Genomic DNA, 19,199 nt, shown 5'->3' on the forward strand with positions numbered 1-19,199 from the left:
GAGATCTGAGGATCGCGGTTCAAAGCCAGCCCGGGCAGGAAAGGCCGTGAGACTGATCTCCAATGAACCACCAGAAAACTGGAAGTGGCGCTGTGGCTCAAGTGGTAGAGTGCTCGCCTTGAGCTGAATTGCTGAGGGACAGCGCCCAGGCCCAGAGTTCAAGCCCCACAACCAACCTCTTCCCCCCCACCCCAAAAAAAGGCTGGGGTTGGAGAATCAAGGTTCAAAGCCACATGAGGCAAACTAGTCTGAGAGACATTATCTTCAATTAACTACTAAGAAGCTGGAAGTGGTTCTGTGGCTCAAGTAGTAGAGCACCAGCCTTGAACTTAACAGCTTAGGGACTGTGCCCAGGCCCCGAGTTTAAGGCCAGATGACTGGTGTGCATTTGTACACACACACACACGCTTCTCACAGTTTAGGAGGAAACTGGGAAGGGTTAAATGAGGTGCGCTCTGTGTGGCCCATGTGGCTTTGGGTTCATGTCGGTGGTGTCATTCCATAGCCTGAAAAGCGTGCACGTCCCATCCAGATTCAGCCTTCCCTCCCTGTGCTCTCCTGTTGGAACGTTTTCTTACGTAATGCACGTACAGACGTAAGCTCTTCATTGTCTGGCTCACATTTACTGGTGAAATAGTGTAAACTTCGCAGCCAGGTCTGTCTGCGCCGGAGACGCTGAACTCTCCCCGCACGCCGCCCCGGCAGGGCGGGGGATTCAGTGTTTCTTATTGACCAGTTTCGCGATGCCCGGTGAGTTAGCATGCTTTTCCCTTCCTTTGGGTAAGCAGTGAGAAGGTATTAGTGCATCAGCAGGCTCCCGGCTTTACCAGAAGCTGGGGCGCGCACGCTCCTGCCTGCCATGCATCTGTAGGAGAGGGGGGCGGTCAGAGGCGACCACCGGGCTGCGATTTGGCCAGGCGAGCGCCGACCTGGGCTCTGTGGCCATTTCCACTCCCACGTGAGCCCTGGTGCCTTCTTGGTTGTAAATCATGCACGGCCCCCTTTCTTTCTTTCTTTTTTTTTTGGGTCCGGTCGTGGGGCCTGAACTCTGGGCCTGGGCGCTGTCCCTCAGCTCTTCAGCTCAAGGCTAGCGCTCTACCACTTGAGCCACAGCACCACTTCCGGCTTTTTTCTTTTTTCTTATGTGATGCTGAGGAATCGAACCCAGGGCCTCAGGCATGCAAGGCAAGCGCTCTACCACTGAGCCCCCTTCCCAGCCCACATGGCCCCCTTTCGGAGCTGGGAAGCGGACGAGGCTCGTGTGCGGCCAGGTTTACTGTCCCACCACCCTCCACGGTGATCAGGCTCACCGGAGCACCGGCACGCTGCAAGTTTGTTGCCTGGCACGCGCATGCACACCGCGGGCTCTGGGGGCGGGGGGGGGGGGAGCGCCTTGGGTTTTACAGTTCCTGAGCGCACACCACGGGCGCTTTCCTTCAGGCTTGTTTTGTTAGCTGCCTCTCCTGGCGGGGGGGCCTTGGGTGGTGCCCCGAGCACAGGAGCTGCGTCTCCTGAGCGCCTCTGTGCCCCACAGCTGCTTGGCAGTCAAGGGCGCTTGTACCCCGAAGAGATCGAGGCACTGGCCCTGGACGGGCCCCAAGGCAGGGCAGAAACGTGAGTCCAGATAGATGTGCTGCGTCGGGCAGACCGGCCGCCCAGGGCAAAGGGTGAGCCAGTCACGCGATCGCTAGGTGGTATTTCCTTTAAGTGTTAAAGTACAGTGTCACAGGAAGAAGCCATGCAGTTGTAGCAAGGAGTTGGCTTTAAAGAGGAGGTCACGATGGAAGGTGACCTTGAAAGATCAGCAGAGACCAAGGTGGTGGCATTGGTCAGTGCAGGAAAGCGTGCGAGATGGACAGATGAGGGATGGAGCAGAAGTCGCAGGAGATGGGCGAGAGGAGTTTGGGACGGTGGTTTGGGGGCCAGGAGCTGAAGAGGCTCCAGTCCTGTGTCCTGTAGGCCTGCAAGGCTGACTGGTGTTGAGCAGGGTCCCCGATGGGGCCCCGTGGCACCCTCCTGTGGCACCCTCCCGTGGCACCGAAGATGTGTGGACGTTACCAGTCAGCCTCTGCACCAGGATTGCCCTGGGCAGAAAACAGCCGCAGTAAAACAAAAGCAGTCTAGAAACTTCCCCAGGCTCAGGACCCAGTGCATAAAGCCCACCTAAAGCTGGACTCTTCTCCACAGCCCAGGGCGGGGGGTTTCCTCTGGCGAGTGTGCGTGCGTGGCTTCGCTCACTCGTGTCTGTGTTGGTCTTAAATATGAAATGAGCGAGCGGGTGCTGTGGCTCACGCCTGTCATCCTAGCTACTCTGGAGGCTGAGATCTGAGGATCAAGGTTTGAAGGCAGCCCAGTCAGGAGACTGATCTCCAATTAACAACCAAAAAGCTGGAAGTAGAGCCGTGGCTCGAGTGGTAGAGTGCTAGCCTTGAGCAAAGGAGCTCAGTGATAGTGCCCAGGCCCTGAGTTCAAGCCCCAGGGCTGAATGATGTTGAGATTCCCCCATACATCAAATGCAAGAATTGCCCTGGGGAAAACTCTCCACATTTCAGTGCCAGGTTGGGCTGGCAAAATAGGTTTGTTTTTGGTTAAAAGAATGTACTGTTAAGTAGTATACAGGGTGGCGGCCTTCATGATCTGCCGTAGTTTGCTTGCTCAAGAAAATCCAGAACCATCATTTCGTGTGAAATCCATTTCTGTTTCCAGTGGACGGGAAGCAGCAGATTGTGCGGGACACGTCACGTCTCTGTCACCTCTGCCCTTAGCCCTCCCTGAGCCCCACACGTGTGTGGCGGGGAGGGGAGGGTCTGGTGGCTCTCTCCCTGTCACCCACGGTCCGGCCTTCCCTGGTTTGGGAATCTGAAGCAGAGACGCTGGTGGGCGTGGTCAGATCACAGCCCAGCTGCCAGTGGTCTCCCGACCGTGCGGGGCCCTGGGAGTCCTTCAGCCCTGCGGGGCCCTGGGAGTCCTTCAGCCCAGGGACCCCACCCCGCCCCGGAGCTAAGTCAACCCGCCATGCCCGGTTTGTACCCTTGCCTAGTCCTCCAGCCCCTCCTCTGTAGAAAACCATCTCCTACTCCCAGTGTTCAGACCTCTCCTGGATCTAGATCCATGCTTATTTGTTCTTCATGTTCAAAATAAAGCCAGAAATGAGCTTCTGTGGCCAGCGCCAGCGGAGGGGCCTCCTCCCCTGCCCCCCCCCCGGGCTCCCAGGCCGGGAGCTGGCTGGGGTGCTGCTCTGGCAGGCCCGCTCTCTCTAGCCCGTGCGTGCGTAGTAAATTTCTCGAGCCTGGGGAGGAGGGCAGGAGTCGGCGGGTGTCAGGTTGGTGTCTCTGTGTCCCTGACGCAGGCCCAGCTCTTGAACAGGTGGATGATGTTTGGGAACCTCCTCCTCCTCCTCCCCCTCCCCCTCCCCCTCCTCCTCCCCCTCCTCCCCCTCCTCCCCCTCCTCCTCTCCCTCCCCCTCCTCTTCCCCCTCCTCCCCCTCCTTCCCCTCCCCCTCCTTCTCCTCCTCCTCCCCCTCCCCCCTCTCCTCCCCCTCCCCTCCCCCTCCTCCTCCCCCTCCTCCCCCTCCTCCTCCCCCTCCTCCCCCTCCTCCCCCTCCTCTTCCTCCTCTTCCTCTTCCTTCTCCTCCTGCTCCTCCTCCTCCTCCTCCCCCTCCTCCTCCTCCCCCTCCTCCTCTTCCTGCCCTGTCAGACGCCAATTGTTGCTGATGAGCTGTCCTGAGAAAAGGCCCCTGTCCTCTTCTGTGGGTTGGCTTGTCAGGTGTGGGAATGTGAACTCCATGTAGGCTCAGACGCATTCAGCATTCCCCCCACCCGGGAGAGGCTGTTTGTCCCCGGCGCCCTCTGTTGTAAGTTACCTCAGCCCCTCCTGACTACGGAACCCCCCCCCCCCCCCCCCCGGCTGGTTTCAGGACGGCTGGAGACACTCAGAGGCCTTTTTGTCTCCGCCCCCAGACTGCCTGCCTGCCTCAGAGATAGATAATTCTAGAATTGGACCTGTTGGAATCCAAGCTGTCAGCCATGCTAAAGCAGCAGGACCGTTTTCCCTGTCCCCTCCTGTCACAGGTGTCATCACAGCCTTCTGGCCTGTCTCTGCAGACGCGCACGCGCTGAGTCGTTAGAAAGGTGATAGCATATTACGTGAATCGCCAGAATAAAGTTTTGCGGGTTGATCTAAGTTTCTTTTAGTATCCTTCCAACCAATCTCCCCCCCCAAAAAAACAACAACAAAAAGAGAGAATTAAGTATTGCTACCAGTTCAGGGAAGCCCGTCGCGGGCAGCGGGGAGGGAGCGGGAACGGGGCGGAACTTCAGAAGACGGTGTTGTCCGTGCTTATGTTAGAGGATGTGAAGTAGAAGTGGAGGTTAAAGATAAGAAGCTGGCTTCTTCCAAGAGCATCCTGCCAGTTAGGGTCTTGCCCAGGCTGGCTCAGCAAAGGCCTCGTAATAAGTAAGAGCCGCCGGAGAGCCGCGGGCACCCCCGGAGACCGCCAGGCCTTGAAAAATCAGGTCTTGAACAGCAGTGCCGGCCGGCTGTTTGCCTTGAGTGAGTGTTGGAGGGGCGCAGGGCTGTTGGTGTCAGGTTCTGGTTCTTACCAGTTTGGCGATGTTGGACCGCGGCTCTACCTTCTGAACGGAGTCGGGAATGGTGAAGATGGGGGGGGGGAACCCCAGGGTGCTCAGCACCCCTCTGTCCTCTCACGTCAGTGTAGACAGAGCAGAGAATTCTGGTCATCGCTGCTTGATCGTGATCGTGGTCCTCTCTGGACTTTTCCCTGCAGGGCTGTCATGGGTGGTGGGTGGTGGGTGGGGGGAGGGGGGCAGTGGGGGGGATGGGGACCTGAGCGCATCTCCAGGTGCGTGGCTGGCTGTGCAGACGTCTGGCCAGGACTCTGGCCTGGCCCCACGGCTTGCCATTTGGGGCCGCTTGCGAGCACTCACTTTGGAACGGAACCCCTGGGGTTTACGCACTCACTTTGGAACGGAACCCCTGGGGTTTGCACTCTGGGCCCGGGCGCTGTCCCACAGCTCTTCAGCTCAAGGCGAGCGCTCTACCACTTGGGCCACAGCACCACTTCCGGTTTTCTAGTGGTTTATTGGAGATAAGAGTCTCATGGACTTTCCTGCCCAGGCTGGCTTTGGACCGCGATCCTCAGATCTCAGCCTCCCGAGTAGCTGGATGACAGGCTGAGCCGCCGGCGGGCTTCAGAGGCATTTCTGTTGGGAAGGTTTTAGTAGCTTTGGAGTCGTGCCTTCATGTATTTAGTTAGCTGTTTTGTTTTTAGTTAGTTCCAGGACTGGGGCTTGAACTCAGGGCCTGGTGCTCTCACTTAGCTTTTTGCTCATCTCTGGAGCTCGGCCATCCTTTCAGTGTTTACTGGTCACCGGGAGATCAGAGTCTCACGGACTCTCTGTACCAGCTGAGCAATGCTCTGATCTCAGCCCCCTGCAAAGCTAGGATTACAGGCAGGAGTCACCAGGGCCTAGCCAAGAAGTTCATTTATTTCATCTTTCGTTTTTCTTAAGTACTTAGAGAAGTCCAGCCAAAGTCATCTGGGTAGCACTAAAAATAATCCTCTTCTAAATACTTAATAGCACATTCTGAGACCGATGGCGTGTGGCTTGCACAAATAATGCTGCTCTGGCCCGTGCAGCCATGCTTTGTCTGCAGTAGAACCAGGAAAACTGGAGAGGAAAATAGGGCTTTGGGCATGGTCTCTTGTCTGGGTTCTGGAGACGCACACAGGGCTTTGGGAATGGTCTCTTGTCTGGGGTCTGGGGACGCACACAGGGCCTTGGGAGTGGTCTCTTGTCTGGGGTCTGGGGACGCACACAGGGCCTTGGGAGTGGTCTCTTGTCTGGGGTCTGGGGACGCACACAGGGCTTTGGGAATGGTCTCTTGTCTGGGGTCTGGGGAACTGCACCGAGCTGTCTTCAGTGGGTGAGATGTATTGGTCTCCACACGAGAATGGAGGCTTTTAGGACATCATAGCGTTCGTGTAATTTAATCTGTTTGGCAAGCAAAAGCTCTGACTCTCCAAAATCACAAGTGGCTATTCCAGAAGATTCTCCAATAAATAGTAAACAGTGTATAAAATAGACTTGCGAAGGAGGATGCCAAAGAAGAAATTGCTTCCTTTTTCTGAAAGTTACAAAAATATTCAACCAGCTAAACTCACACATCCACATATGCGTGCATCAGGGTTTTAATATTTCTGCTGGAAAGAGAAAATAATGGTTTTTTAAAAAGTTGAATTTCTAATGTATTACAAATGTATGTATATAGAGAGAGAGACAGACAGACAAGAAGGGCTGACGTTATGAGCGTTTCTCCTGTGAGTGAATTCTTGTTTAGTAGCTCACAAACGGGAACATCATTGCTTCCGTTTCTATCATTTCCTCAGGCAGCTGGTCACCGCAGTGGCTGAGCGGGGTTTGAAAGCAGCCAGGTTGAGGAGGGAAAGACCAGGAGTTTGGTCTCTGCGTTTTTGCGTTCCTCTGCGCAGTAGCTTCCATAAACCCAAGTCCTGCCGTATTTACTTTTCGTCATTAGATTTCCGAGCTAGAAACTTGGAATGTGTAAGGTTTATTAAACTGAAAGCACCGGAGATAGACGGCGGACGGGAAGAGGAAGCAGAAACAAGATGGAGGGATTGGGACAGAGAACGGTAGCTTCCCAAGCATGTGGGGGGATGTGGGGAAGAGCTGTATCCCCCCTCCCCCAGCATGGGGCCGGGGGTCCTGGGCCGGGGGGGGGGTGCCCCGGCCTTCCCAGCATCCTCGCAGCCCCTGGACGTGCGAAGGCAGGGTTGGGCCTGCCCGGCAGCGCGTGAGTGAGCACCCGCAGCCCTGCCCGAGGGCCAGGCTTGAGCTGGGTCACCAGGCCACAGCTTGCGGCCATGGAGGTCAAGAGGACAGGGCCGGGGTTTGAGCCCAGTCCAGCCCCTGTCTAGCCAGGACAAGCGCTGATGCGCCCCACTACGGGTCACAGAGCACGGGAGAGCCAGGCGCTGGCTCACGCCTGTTGCCCTGGCTCCTCGGGACGCTGCCATGTGGGGTGGAGGGGGAAGCCAGCCCAGGCAGAGAGGCCCTCAAGATGCCATCTTTAACATAACAACCAAGAGAGGGCGAGCAGCCGGTGTGGCCCGATCCGTACCATCTTAGATTTGCCAGTTTCCAAGAAGCAAAATGCAGCCACGGTGCACCCCCAAATGCACCCCCCCACGCCATCACGGGGCGGAGAGCCCCGCGCACTGACCGGAAGGAGCCTCCCCACGGCTGTGGCCGCGCTGGCTCTCCTGGCATTGGCCCACCCAGCCGCCTGGCCCAGAGGATTAAAGCCTGGATTAAAGCCGCGCTGCTGCTCCTCAGTGGTAATGATTCAGAACGATTCGCAGGAGGCACCGCAGGGCCCAGGCAGAAGATGAACGTGGGTGTCTAGGCACCCGAGGATGCTGGATTTATTTTCTATGCCTACGTGGACTTGCCAGGCCTCAGATCTGCAGAAGCAGGCCATGTGAGGGTCCGCGGCCTCGCGTGGGGCCCTGGCGGGCATTCCTGACTGCGGGGCAGGGGCAGATGGCCGTTCTGCTCTGCGTGAGGCCCGTGTGGATGCGCCGCTGAATTCCAGGAGCCGAGGCCCGGGTCGGGAAGACGCGTCCATGTTGCCAATGAATTCCAGGAGCCGAGGCCCAGGTCGGGAAGACGCGTCCATGTTGCCAATGAATTCCAGGAGCCGAGGCCCAGGTCGGGAAGACGCGTCCATGTTGCCAATGAATTCCAGGAGCCGAGGCCCGGGTCGGGAAGATGCGTCCATGTTGCCAAAAGACTTTCTGGAAGGCAGTGTGTGGAGATGAGTGTCCGTGCCTGAGGCAGGTGCTCAGATCCTCGTGGTTCCCCCCGCGCTCCCCCACCTTTGGGGGGGCTGGACCCCGCGCCCCAGGGCAGAAGGAAAAAAAAAGATATGCACTAAGAACTGCACAAAAAGCCCAGCTAGTGCCGGGCGCCGGTGGCTCACGCCTGGCATCCTGGCTGCTCAGGAGGCTGAGACTTGAGGATCGTGGTTTGAAGCCAGCCCGGGCAGGAAAGGCCGTGAGACTCTGATCCCCAGCTAGCCGGCATCCGTGAGCACAGAACCAGGACAGGTCGACGGAGGATGGAACTTGGCTCTTGGTGCCACAGGCAGAACTTGGGGTGAGGGGGCCCCCTTGTCGTGGAAGCGTGAGTCGGCCTTGTTCCCCCCGCCCCCATGACGTCTCTCAGGAGTCTTCTTTCTCCCCTGGACTCCCCCCCCCCCCTTGCGGCTCTGATGCCAAGCACCCTGCAGGGGAGCTGCGGGCGTCTGGGGGGCGGGGCTGGGTGAGCCACGCCCACCCTCCCTGCCCGGCCTAGCAGCAGGCAAAACCCACGAGTCCCTGGGACGAGGCAGTGCACGCGCTCGCTTTTGAATGCTGTCTTGTGCCTTTCCTGGGCCAGCCTGGACTCGGCTTCCCCATTTACACTTCCTGTGTAGCCGGGGTGACCGACGGGTGCACACGGCCACCGCAGCTCCTCATGGGTTGAGATGGCGTGTCCACCCCCTTTTTGTTCAGATTGACCTGGAACCACAGTCATCCCGAACTCTGACCCCCGAGTGGCTGAAGCGGAAGGCGTGAGCCGCTGTGCTGAGCCCCTGGCTCGCCTTGTTTATTATCACGAGCGGGATCGTTCACAGGTCAGCAGCGGAGGTCAGCGGCCCTCAGTTTCTGTCCTTGGTGGGTGATGTCGCAATCCTGCGCAAGCCCGCGTTGGGTAACGGTGCGCACCACGCTGACACCAGCCCGCTCCGCCCAGGGCTGCACCCACCACCCCGTCCAGGGACACAGCTCGCGCTGTGTGCCAGGGGACAGGCATCGGTCAGACACACACTCAGCCCTTGGGGAGTGCGGAGACCTGTGGAGGAGGCTCCAGGAGCGAGGCCGGCAGGTGCAGTACGGAGGCCGCCCGCGGGGCCGGGAAGTCTGTCTGGGGCAGCGGTGGAGGCTGCGTGGGGGCGCTGAAGGAGGTCTGTGGGTGGAGGACAGCCGCTGAAGGGCCGTGGTTGGATGGCTGCCTCTCTCCTTTACCATCGGAACTGCCCTTCGCAGTGCTCACCCTGGCTGGGACAGGAAGGAGTTCAAACCCCGTGGTGAGGGAGTGCAGAGCCAAGGGGAGGTCAGCAGTTTCCCTGGGCACCAGCGCCGTGGCCCACGCCTGCCACCCCGGCTCCTCGGGAGGTGGAGATCTGGAGGATGGTGGTTTGAGGCCAGCCCAGGCAGTACAGCCTGGGAGACGCCATCTCTCACCGGGGAAAAGCTGCAGTGGAGGCGTGGCTCAAGCAGTAGAATGCCAGCTGAGCAAAGAGAGCCGAGCAGGTGCAAGACCTCGAGTTCAAATCCTAGACCTGGCAGAAATAAAAGGGAGGAGAGAAGGCCGGGAAGAATCTACAAAGGGAACCTCGCGTGTCTGGCAGGCGCTGGCCCCGCGCAGCCCCGCATCTGACCAGTCAGTCAAGCCCAGCAGGGCGCGTGGCTGGGCTGGGGGGCGGTGGGGTGTGCCCTGTGGGCTCAGGGCAGGAGCACGGGGCTGCCACCCGCGAGGCTGCCCTCCTGGAGTCAGCCTGCTGGAACCCGGCGCGTCTCCGGGCTGCAGGGATGATTCCGGAGGCCAAGGCTGCCCGCGGTGGTTCCCTGGGCCTCTCGCTTTTCTTACCTCTCAAACCCAGTCTCCAGGCCAGCCTGGACCTCGGCCTGCCTGCAAGACCGAAGCGCCAAGCGTAACCACCGAGCTCCACCTTGTTTTGTTTTTTGTGGGTTTTTTTTTGGGGGGGGGGAGGGATTTGAACCCAGGGCCTGGGCCCTGTTTCTGAACTCTCTCTGCTCAAGGTTAGCACACTTCCAGCTCCTGATTTTCTGGTGGGTTTTTGTTGTTGTCGTTGTTGTTCTTGAGATCAGACTCTCACAGACTTCCCTGCTCAGGCTGGCTTTGAACCGTGATCCTCCTGAGTGGCTGGGATGACAGGCGGGAGACCCACCTCTTACAGAGATGGACCTGGGCTGGCTTTGAACCACTGCTCTCTCCACCTCGGGAGAAGCATCCGGATGACAGGTGTCCGGGCGTGCACACGCCTGGCCTTTCCCGCGGTCCCAGTTCCGGATGCGGAAGAGCTAGGAGGAGCCAAGTTCCTTCTCCCGAGAGCCCCATTCTCCAGTTCCTGCCAACAGCCAGTCTGGCAGTGTGGAGCTGACCGTCGGCCTCCGGGCCTTGTCCTCCAGCCTCAGCCTTCCTGAAGTCTCCCCCATGGGTGCTGATGGCTCATCTTTTAACTCGCGCTCTACCACTTGAGCCACGCCTGCACTTCCAGGATCTTGGGTGGCTCATTGGAGAAGAGAGTCCCATGGACTCCCTGCCTCGGCTGGCTTCACACTGAGATCCTCAGATCTCAGCTGGGATTATAGGCGTGAGCCACCAGTGCCCGGCACAGCGCACATTTTGCACTTGTGACATAGACAGCGGTTTGAATCCCACCTTCTGCCCCAGTTTCCCTAGAAAGAGGGTAGGGCAGGTGTTCACTGCGTAGACGAGGTAAAAGGACCAGTGAGCTCTTACGGGCAGGGGCTGGCTTGTGAGGTCCTTTAGAGACAGACAGACGGACAGCACCTGTGTCCTGCAGTTGTCCTGGTTGATCAGGAACTTGGGGGGGGGTGTCTGCGGGGCAGGGAACAGACATGTCCCTGTGTGCTGGAATAATAGAAAGGTAGTCTGGAGCTCCAGCATGCAGACGCAAAGGCCACAGAAGGAAAGGGGGAGGCTGAGGCTCCGCACACCCACGTAGAAAAGCAGCAGGTGCCGGAAAGAAAGAAAAGCATTGGAATGAGGGCCGTGCTGGCCGGACGCAGGCTCAGGCCTGTCAGCCCAGCTCCTTGGGAGGCAGGGATCCACGTCTCAGGCTGGCCTGAGCATGAGAGACGCTCCCTCAGACTCTGGCTGGGTGTAGTGGTGCATGCCTGTCGCCCCTGCCACACAAGGAGGATGATGATCCGGAGAGGTGCCACGGCGCCACGCGAGACCCTATCCCTAAGACAGCCAACATCAAAAGGGGCCGGCAGGGTGGCTCAAGTGGGAGAGCTCCTGCCTAGGAAGGCTGAGGTCCTGAGTTCAAATCCCAGAGCTACCAAAATATTACACACACACACACACACACGAATTGCTTCTGCCATTGGAGAGCCGACGATGCCGTCCCAAACTAGACAAAGCAATCACTGCGTGGTTCACTATTTCCACCGGAGCCAGTTCTGTCCCAGTGGCTGTGGCTGGGTCTGTCCACTCCCAGAGGAAAGCCCTGCGTCCATCCGCAGTGGGTTGAGCACTGTCAGAGCCGGGGCAGGACGGGCCCTCGGGCCCAGCGGACGTGCATCCTCCTTAAAACAGTAGACTCCAAACATGGCCAGCTCCAGACGCCCGCAACTCCCGCAATCCTGACCGCCCAGGACGGGGAGAGCCGACGACCTGGGCTCAAAGCCAGCAGATGACTCCCCACATTCTGCTCTCCCGGCTGGTCGGCAGCCTTGAGCGACGAAGCCCCAATACCAGCACGCGCGCTCATCCACATGCTCAGCACACATTTCAGGATGGTTGTCGTGGCCGCTGCACACCTACACGTGTACACGTGATCCGCGTGCATGCGCGTACTGGCATGCGCACATGTGTGGTAAGCTGTGTACACGTGTGTGCGCGTACATACAGACCCTCCTCACTTCCTTCCCAGAGACACCCACACGGACGGATGAGCCGTCGCTGTGATACACTTAGGCCTTTCCTGACCCGGTTCATCGACTGCTCAGCCATTAAAGGCCCTGGGGTGTTCCTGAATGAGAAACTCAATCCAGGCTCGACTGGGTCGATGTAAACACTACAAACAATGCATTTGTAGGCAGGGAGCTGCGTGACTTGTTCCTGTAATTCGGTGGGGGGCGGTGTCCTGGCTTAGGGACCACATCCGTATTTAGTGTGCTGAAAAATTCATGACCCCTGATGAGCGTGGCTCTTAATTGTGTTATCTTCATCATCTCTAGTTCTTAGCCCCGTACTTACCTTCTCTGCATTTCTCTTCCCGCCAAACCCTTGTATAACCTTTTCTTTTTGTAAATAATGTCCTAACAAGAAAAAACATATGCCCGGCGTCAGTGGCTCACGCCGTCATCCCAGCTACTCAGGAGGCTGAGATCTGAAGATCATGGTTTGAAGCCAGCCCAGCAGGAAAGTCCCTGAGACTCTTAAGACTTTGAAATCCCACAGGATGGAAGACATGCAAACTTTGGGGGGGGAAAAATGTCCTGCTAGAACACTGCAGTGTTAGTGCTGAGAACCGCACCCCAAACGTTGCATCTGAAAATCAGAATGACCAGTCAGCCATCCGGGCCCCAGAGGGCCGTGTGGGCTGGCGGCTGGCGGCTGGCGTTCTGTCCCTGGCAGATTTCAGATCAGCCATGGATCTGTGGGCTTGCAGGTCCCGCACAATTGAGGAAAAGCAATTGCTGGGAACCCCTGTGTCTCCCCAGGTTCTCCTCTGCCCCCCCCCCGCCAGCCTGCAGCCAGGGCCAGTTGGCAGGAAAGAGTATTGTGTGCATACCCCAAACGCCACCGGTGTCCACCAGTCCAGACCACGTCCACTTCCACTTGCTGCTTGCGTGCCATCCTCCCTGGCAGAAGCTGTTGGAGGCTGGAAGGAGGAAGATGTGGTCCCCAGGGGCTGAGGAACTGAGCAGGGTCTGTGTTGATCAGACTTCTGACTAGCCCTGGGAAGAGGATCAGTTAGCTCAGAAGCAGGGCACCGGTGGCTCACGCCTGTCATCCTAGCTGCTTAGGAGGCTGAGATCTGAGGATCGAGGTTCAAAGCCAGCCCTGGCAGGAAAGTCCGTGAAACTCTGATCTCCAATGAACCACCAGAAAACCAGAAGTGGTGCTGTGGCTCAAGGGGTAGAGCGCTCGCCTTGAGCTGAAGAGCTGAGGGACAGCGCCCAGACCCAGAGTTCAAGACCCACTACGGACCAAAAAAAAAAAAAGGAAAAGCAGTGTCCCTCTGGCTCCTACAGGCTGGGAGAGGACCCCACATGGGGACCTGGCCAAAACCCCAATGGCCCATACTGGAGGGGATCGTCCAGGACAAGGGGCCACCCCCCTTTTCTGATTCGACCCCCCTTTTCTGATTCAGCCCCTGCCGTTTGTACACGTGGCAATTTGGGGGGGTGCTGAACTGTGAAACCCAGAGCTGCCGTGTCCGTCCATCTTTTAATCTGTCTCTCACAGGGAAGGGGTTTGGATGCTGCCTGTTCTACGCAGTGTTTGAAGAGGCTGGCGTTGAGACAGGGTCTCACTGAGGCCAGGCCGGCCTCAAACCCCCGTCCTCCTGCGTCTGCCTCCTCAGTGCTGGGGTGACAGGCGTGCACCCCCAGCCCAGCACTCCGTGGACTGGCCAGCCCCACACCAGCTCTCCACCTCAGGGTCATTCAGAAGTTCCTGCTTCTCTTTCACCTTCTCCAATTAGGTCCCACTCTATACCCATGATGCTTTTCCGTCTGTTAGAAGTTGGGTGATGAAGCCCAAAAGGATGCGTGTTGTCCCCTGGGGTGAAGGTCTGCCATGCTCCAGGGTGCCCCCTATGGGTGATGTTTTTCCCCCCCTCTTGTTGGTCTGGGCCTCAGCTCCTCAGTTCAAGGCGAGCACTCTACCACTTTTGCCACAGCGCCACGTCCGATTTTCTGAGTGGTTCATTGGAGATCAGAGTCTCACGGCCTTTCCTGCCCAGGCTGGCTTTGAACCACGATCCTCAGATCTCAGCCTCCTGAGCAGCTAGGATGACAGGCGTGAGCCACCGGCACCTGGCTTTTTTTTTTTAATAGGGTCACACCGATCATGGGGGGGGGGGCGAGGAAACACCCCTGTCCAGCCGCCTCACCCGTGCTCCGTCTCTGCCCCCACAGCTCCACCTGGCAGCCCTGGCGTCGCTCAAGAGCGACATAGAGGAACTGAACCGGCGGCTGCAGCAGACGGAGCGGGAGCGGGACCTCCTGGAAAAGAAATTGGCCAAGGCCCAGGTAAGGCCCAGGTCTGCAAAGCCGGGGTTCGGTTTGGTTTCTCTCGTTTCCTCTTTGAAATAGAAGGGATGTAATAGATGCGAATGGCCACAAAACAACAATTCCAGCTGAAGGAGCGGTGTCTGCGGTCTGCTGTGGGTTAGCACGGGGGGACAGAGCCTTCCTCCTGCCCTGCCAGCGCCCCCTGGGGACCCCGTCCCCTCCCAAAGGCCTGACCGTGAACTGCCACCCCGGGGGGGGGGCCTCCCTCCCCTTCACCCCCCCTTCTCCCTTCCCCCCTCTTCCTCCTGTCACCACGCGCTCTCTCCCATGTTTTATTCGCTTGGCTACGTCTCACTCAGTGCGGTTTAATGTGCTGAGATTCCCTGTGCATTCTCTCCATCCTATTTCACATGTTTTACTTCAGGGAATCTTTAAGTACACACTCTTGGTTTCGGTCCCCTGGCCTTGCGTAAGGACTCCTGTCCTTCGTACAGTCCCGCCTCAGACCCTTTGTGTCCCTTCTCGCGATTCTGCCCCTCTTCTCCATCTTCTGGGCTTCGGTTGTATGATGTTTTCCCCTCCCCTCCTGAGACTTCCGGTTTAATGTTCCTTTCTGGGCTGCATCTCCATCCCCTCTCCTACCCTTCGGAGTTTTCTGATTGTGAGTTACTGTCCATTATGCATCATTTCCTTAAAGCCTGCTGTGTGATCTGAAATAGTGAAGGTGTGTTTGGGGCTCTTTTTTGTGTGGCAGGTTTTCATGTTGCTCTGCTCTGTCTTTTTCTACAGCATTAGATGCAGCAGTTCTGTAATACTTTCCTTGGACATTTAAGGACAGGTTTGCAAAGGCTTTAAAAAAAAATTTTTTTTTCTGGTCCTGGGGCTTGAACTTAGAGTCTGGGCACTGTCCCTGGGCTTCTTTTGCTCAAGGCTAACACTCTACCACTTGAGCCAAAGAGCCACTTTTGGCTTTTCTTTTCTTTTTTAATATTTATTGGAGATATGAGTCTCACAGACTTTCCTATCTGGACTGGCTTTGAGCCTCGATCCTCAGATCTCAGCTCCTGAGTAGCTGGGATGACAGGCGTGAGCCACCAGCGCCCAACTTTCATACGGGTTGTTCATTTGCTTCCTCCTAATAAGGAGTAGCTAAGACTTGGAGAGGTTAAGGTTTGGTATTTAGCACCAGATGAAATTCAAGACAAACACAACTTCCTCATATCTGAACAGTCTCTCCCCCAACCCCACCAGCCCATACGCAGTCTGTGGTTGCAGGAAAAACCTAGGTGCTGATATTCATGGCAGGCAGGACCTGCGATCACGCTCTGCTCTGTTGGCATCTGCCGGAGATTGAATTCTGGCTGAGTGGACACAATTACCCGGAGTGGGGCTGGGGGGGAACAAACGAGCACCCCACAAAAGCACGTCACTTGAGACCGCCACTTAGCTCTGTTCAGCCGAGTGTGAGGCTCCTGTGTGGTTCGGGGGAAAGTGAAGCCTGACTGGCAGGTGTTGGTAGCGTTTCTGGAGGTTGCTCACGAGTTGGCTGAACAGTTGAGTGGAACCATGTCCATTTCCTCTCTTCCTGCCGTCTTCTCCACCCGCTCTCCCTTGGTCCAGCAGGACTCAGGAGCCCGCGGGAGGTATTTCAGGACACAGTGAGAAGGGAGACATCCCTGGTATTCAGGAGGAGATCAGAGCACAGGGCGCTAGGAAGGGAGGATTGGGAACTCAGTTCTTTGAGGTCTAAACAGAAGTCAGGGTTTTTTAAAATTATTTTTTAGTGTTCGTGTTCTGTTACTTCAGTTCCAGCAAATCAACTGAGACATTCCACACTGCCGGTCTGTTTCCCCACAAAAAGATCCTACACCTGGGCTTCCATAGCTAACTCCGGAGGCTCAGATGCAGAGGATCCTGCTTTGAGGCTAGCCCTAGAAGGAAAAAGTCTGAGACCCTCTCTCCAAAATAACCAGTGAAAAAGTGGGCTGGAGGTGTGGCTCAATCGGTAGAGCGCCAGTTCAAACCTCAGTACCAGAAGAGCTGCACACACATACTGCCCCACCCCCCCACCGCGGTAGAAATGACGCCCTTTACCTCTGGAAGGGGGCGGGGCGGGGGGGGTCTTTGCTGAGACCCATGCTGGCCAGCACAGGCCTGGCGTTGGGTCTGGCCTGGCCCTTGTGGCAGGATAGGCTTCCCAGGGCCTGGAGAGCCAGGGTGGTGTCACAGAGTGGCCTCCCGCCGACAGGTCACTCCTGCCGGTGTGGCAACCGGCAGCGACCGTGCACGTGCCACCCAGGGTGTCACCTTCCTGAGGTGGACGCTGGGTCCCAGTGGGAGCTGTTAACGACAGTGTTTCGTTGGCTCTTTGGCTCCTGCAGGCGAAGACGTCTTCACTGTGATGATGTAGGAGCCACTGAGTTTCTCCATGAGCCAATGGGAGCCACTCTTGTTTCTCCCTAAGCCAATAGGAGACACTGTTTCTCCATGAGCCAATGAGAGCCACTCTTGTTTCTCCCTAAGCCAATGAGAGCCATTGTGTTTCTCCATGAGCCAATGGGAGCCACTCTTGTTTCTCCCTAAGCCAATAGGAACCAGTCTTGTTTCTCCCTAAGCCAGTGGGAACCACCGTGTTTATGGGAGTTGCCCTCCCTTGCCAATGGGAATTATTCTGCTTCTACCTGAGCCAACAGTATGGTGGTTCTCAAGAGGGTTTTTATTTTTTATTTTTTTTTGTCAATTATGGGGTTTGAACTTGGGGCCTGGACATTGCCCGTGAGTCTTTCCACTCAAGGTGAGCGCTCTACCACTTTGAGCCACAGCACCACTTCAGTTTTCTGGTGGTTCATTGGAGATGAGTCTCAGGGACTTTCCTTCCTGGGCTGGCTTCAAACCACAATCTTCAGATCTCAGCCCCCAGTAGCTAGGATGACAGGCGTGAGCCACCGGCGCCGGGTTCTCAGGGTTTAGCGGATGTTTACGATCAGCGCTTCCACGTCGCTTAGGTTGGGTCTGTGGTTTGCGTGGATGAGTGACGTGTGCAGTGTAGAGTCAGGTGACCCTGAGCAGTGTGGTCTCAGCCATTCCCACATCTGTGTCTAGAGAATGATTCCCTGCGTTCTCCTCTTTCCTGGGACTAGAATCCCAGAGCACCTTTCTGTCCTCTCCTCCCTACCTTGCTCCCAAACTTTGGTCTGTATTTCTTTTCGCCAAATCTGGATTCCTGGTGACTTGGATGGTGAGCAGCGGAGGGGAGGGGCGGCGGTGGCCTGGGCGCTGCTGGGGTTTACGCTCGGCCTCTTGAGTCATGGCATCCTTGGCTGTACCTTGGCCACTGGCGGGCAGAGGGCTGAGGAGCCGCGGCCCACCCTTTCTCAGCCTGCCACCAGATCTCACCGGCGGTACCCGCAGGCCTCAGCGTGAAGAAGATGAAATTCAAATGTCTCAGCTGGATGGGGAAATTAATCAGGGCTGAATGTGACCGGGGACACCAGCTGCCCCGCAGGTCCCTCCCTGGGGAGCGTTCTGTTATGCAGATGGGGCTGGCAGCCGGTGACTGGTGGGGTGTGGGAAGGCTGGGGGAGGGCAGGTGCACGGGTTCCTGAGGGAGAGGAGGGCCGCTCTCCCCCTCCATCACTGTCTCCCCGGAGCAGCCCCATGGCTGTGCGATTCGGGGCGATTATTCTTTTTATAACACTTCCGGAGGCCCCTGGAGCTCAGGCAAAGGGCAGCCGCCTGTTCCCGCCTTGCAGGAGAGGAGGACACAGAACCCCAGAGACCCCAGTTGGGCTGCACCTTGTTAGGTCATCTTGGTTGGGAAGAGGCCCAAATGGTCCCCAGCAAGCATTGAACTAGGGAAGGAAGCAGCGGACGGTGAGAAGATGCCAGGAGTCCAGAGAGGCCTTCAAGGCCATGGTCAGGCCGCCTTGGGTTTACTTCCTCCCAGCGCCGGTGGCTCACGCCCGTCACCCCAGCTACTCAGGAGGCTGAGAGCTGAGGATCCCAGCCGGAAGCCAGCCCACGCAGGAAAGTCCCTGAGACTCAGATCTCCAGTGAACCACCAAAATCCAGAAGTGGAGCTGTGGCTCTAGTAGTAGAGTGCTAGCCTTCATCAAAGCAGCTCAGGGACAGCGTGGAGGCCCCGAGTTCAAGGCCAGGACTGACATCGAAAAGGGAAACCTGCCAGCTTCCCACATGATGAGCCCGTGGACCCCGGGCCTGGGCCAGCGCAGGGCATGGGCACGGTTCTAGAAGGGCCGGCCTCCCTGCCTCCTCCCGGCCGCCGGCTGTGCTGTGTCCCCGGCGGGGCCGGCCCGGCGGGCTGGGGGCTGGAGGCCGCGGAGGCCGCGCCCCGTCCCGTCCCGATCTGGCCGGGAGGGCTGGGGGCTGGAGGCCGCGGAGGCCGCGCCCCGTCCCGTCCCGATCTGGCCGGGAGGGCTGGGGGCTGGAGGCCGCGGAGGCCGCGTCCCGTCCCGATCTGGCCGGGAGGGCTGGGGGCTGGAGGCCGCGCCCCGTCCCGTCCCGGCGGGGAGGTGTTGTGGAGGCTGGAGGCCGCGGAGGCCGCGCCCCGTCCCATCCCGGCGGGGAGGTGTTGTGGAGGCTGGAGGCCGCGGAGGCCGCGCCCCAGCCCCGTCCCGTCCCGCCGCAGTGTGAGCGCTCGCACCTCATGAGAGAGCACGAGGACGCCCAGGAGCGGACGGCCCTGCGCTACGAGGAGCGCGTCACGGAGCTGCACAGCATCATCGCCGAGCTCAACAAGAAGATCGACCGCCTGCAGAGCGCCACCATCAGGTACGGGCCTCCCGCCACGCCCCCGGCCACGCCCCCGCCCCAGGCCTGGCCACGCCCCAGGACCGGCCACGCCCCAGGACCGGCCACGCCCCCGCCCCAGGACCGGCCACGCCCCCTGGACCGGCCCCGCCCCAGGACCGGCCACGCCCAGGCCCGGCCCCGCCCCAGGCCCGGCCACGCCCACGCCCCAGGACCGGCCCCGCCCCAGGACCGGCCACGCCCTCGCCCCGACCAGCCACGCCCTGGGCATGGCCCCGCCCCCGCCCCAGGACCGGCCACGCCCACGCCCCAGGACCGGCCACGCCCA

The 19,199-nt window shown here is 58.5% G+C and overlaps 1 protein-coding gene across 2 annotated transcripts in view; it reads left to right on the forward strand.

Annotated features, from left to right (window-relative positions):
* Window positions 1–19,199, forward strand: part of LOC138803593 (colorectal mutant cancer protein-like) — a 91,200-nt gene that overhangs the window by 39,168 nt on the left and 32,833 nt on the right. For both annotated transcript variants that reach the window (XM_069987651.1, XM_069987653.1), the window contains exons 2-3: window positions 14,006–14,119; window positions 18,750–18,892. In XM_069987651.1, the coding sequence (XP_069843752.1) occupies window positions 14,006–14,119; window positions 18,750–18,892 (257 nt within the window). The remainder of the gene's footprint in view (window positions 1–14,005; window positions 14,120–18,749; window positions 18,893–19,199) is intronic.

The sequence above is a fragment of the Dipodomys merriami genome, unplaced genomic scaffold (genome assembly GCF_024711535.1).
Source record: "Dipodomys merriami isolate MVZ:Mamm:240054 unplaced genomic scaffold, mDipMer1.0.p SCAF_342, whole genome shotgun sequence".
Lineage (NCBI taxonomy): Eukaryota > Metazoa > Chordata > Mammalia > Rodentia > Heteromyidae > Dipodomys > Dipodomys merriami.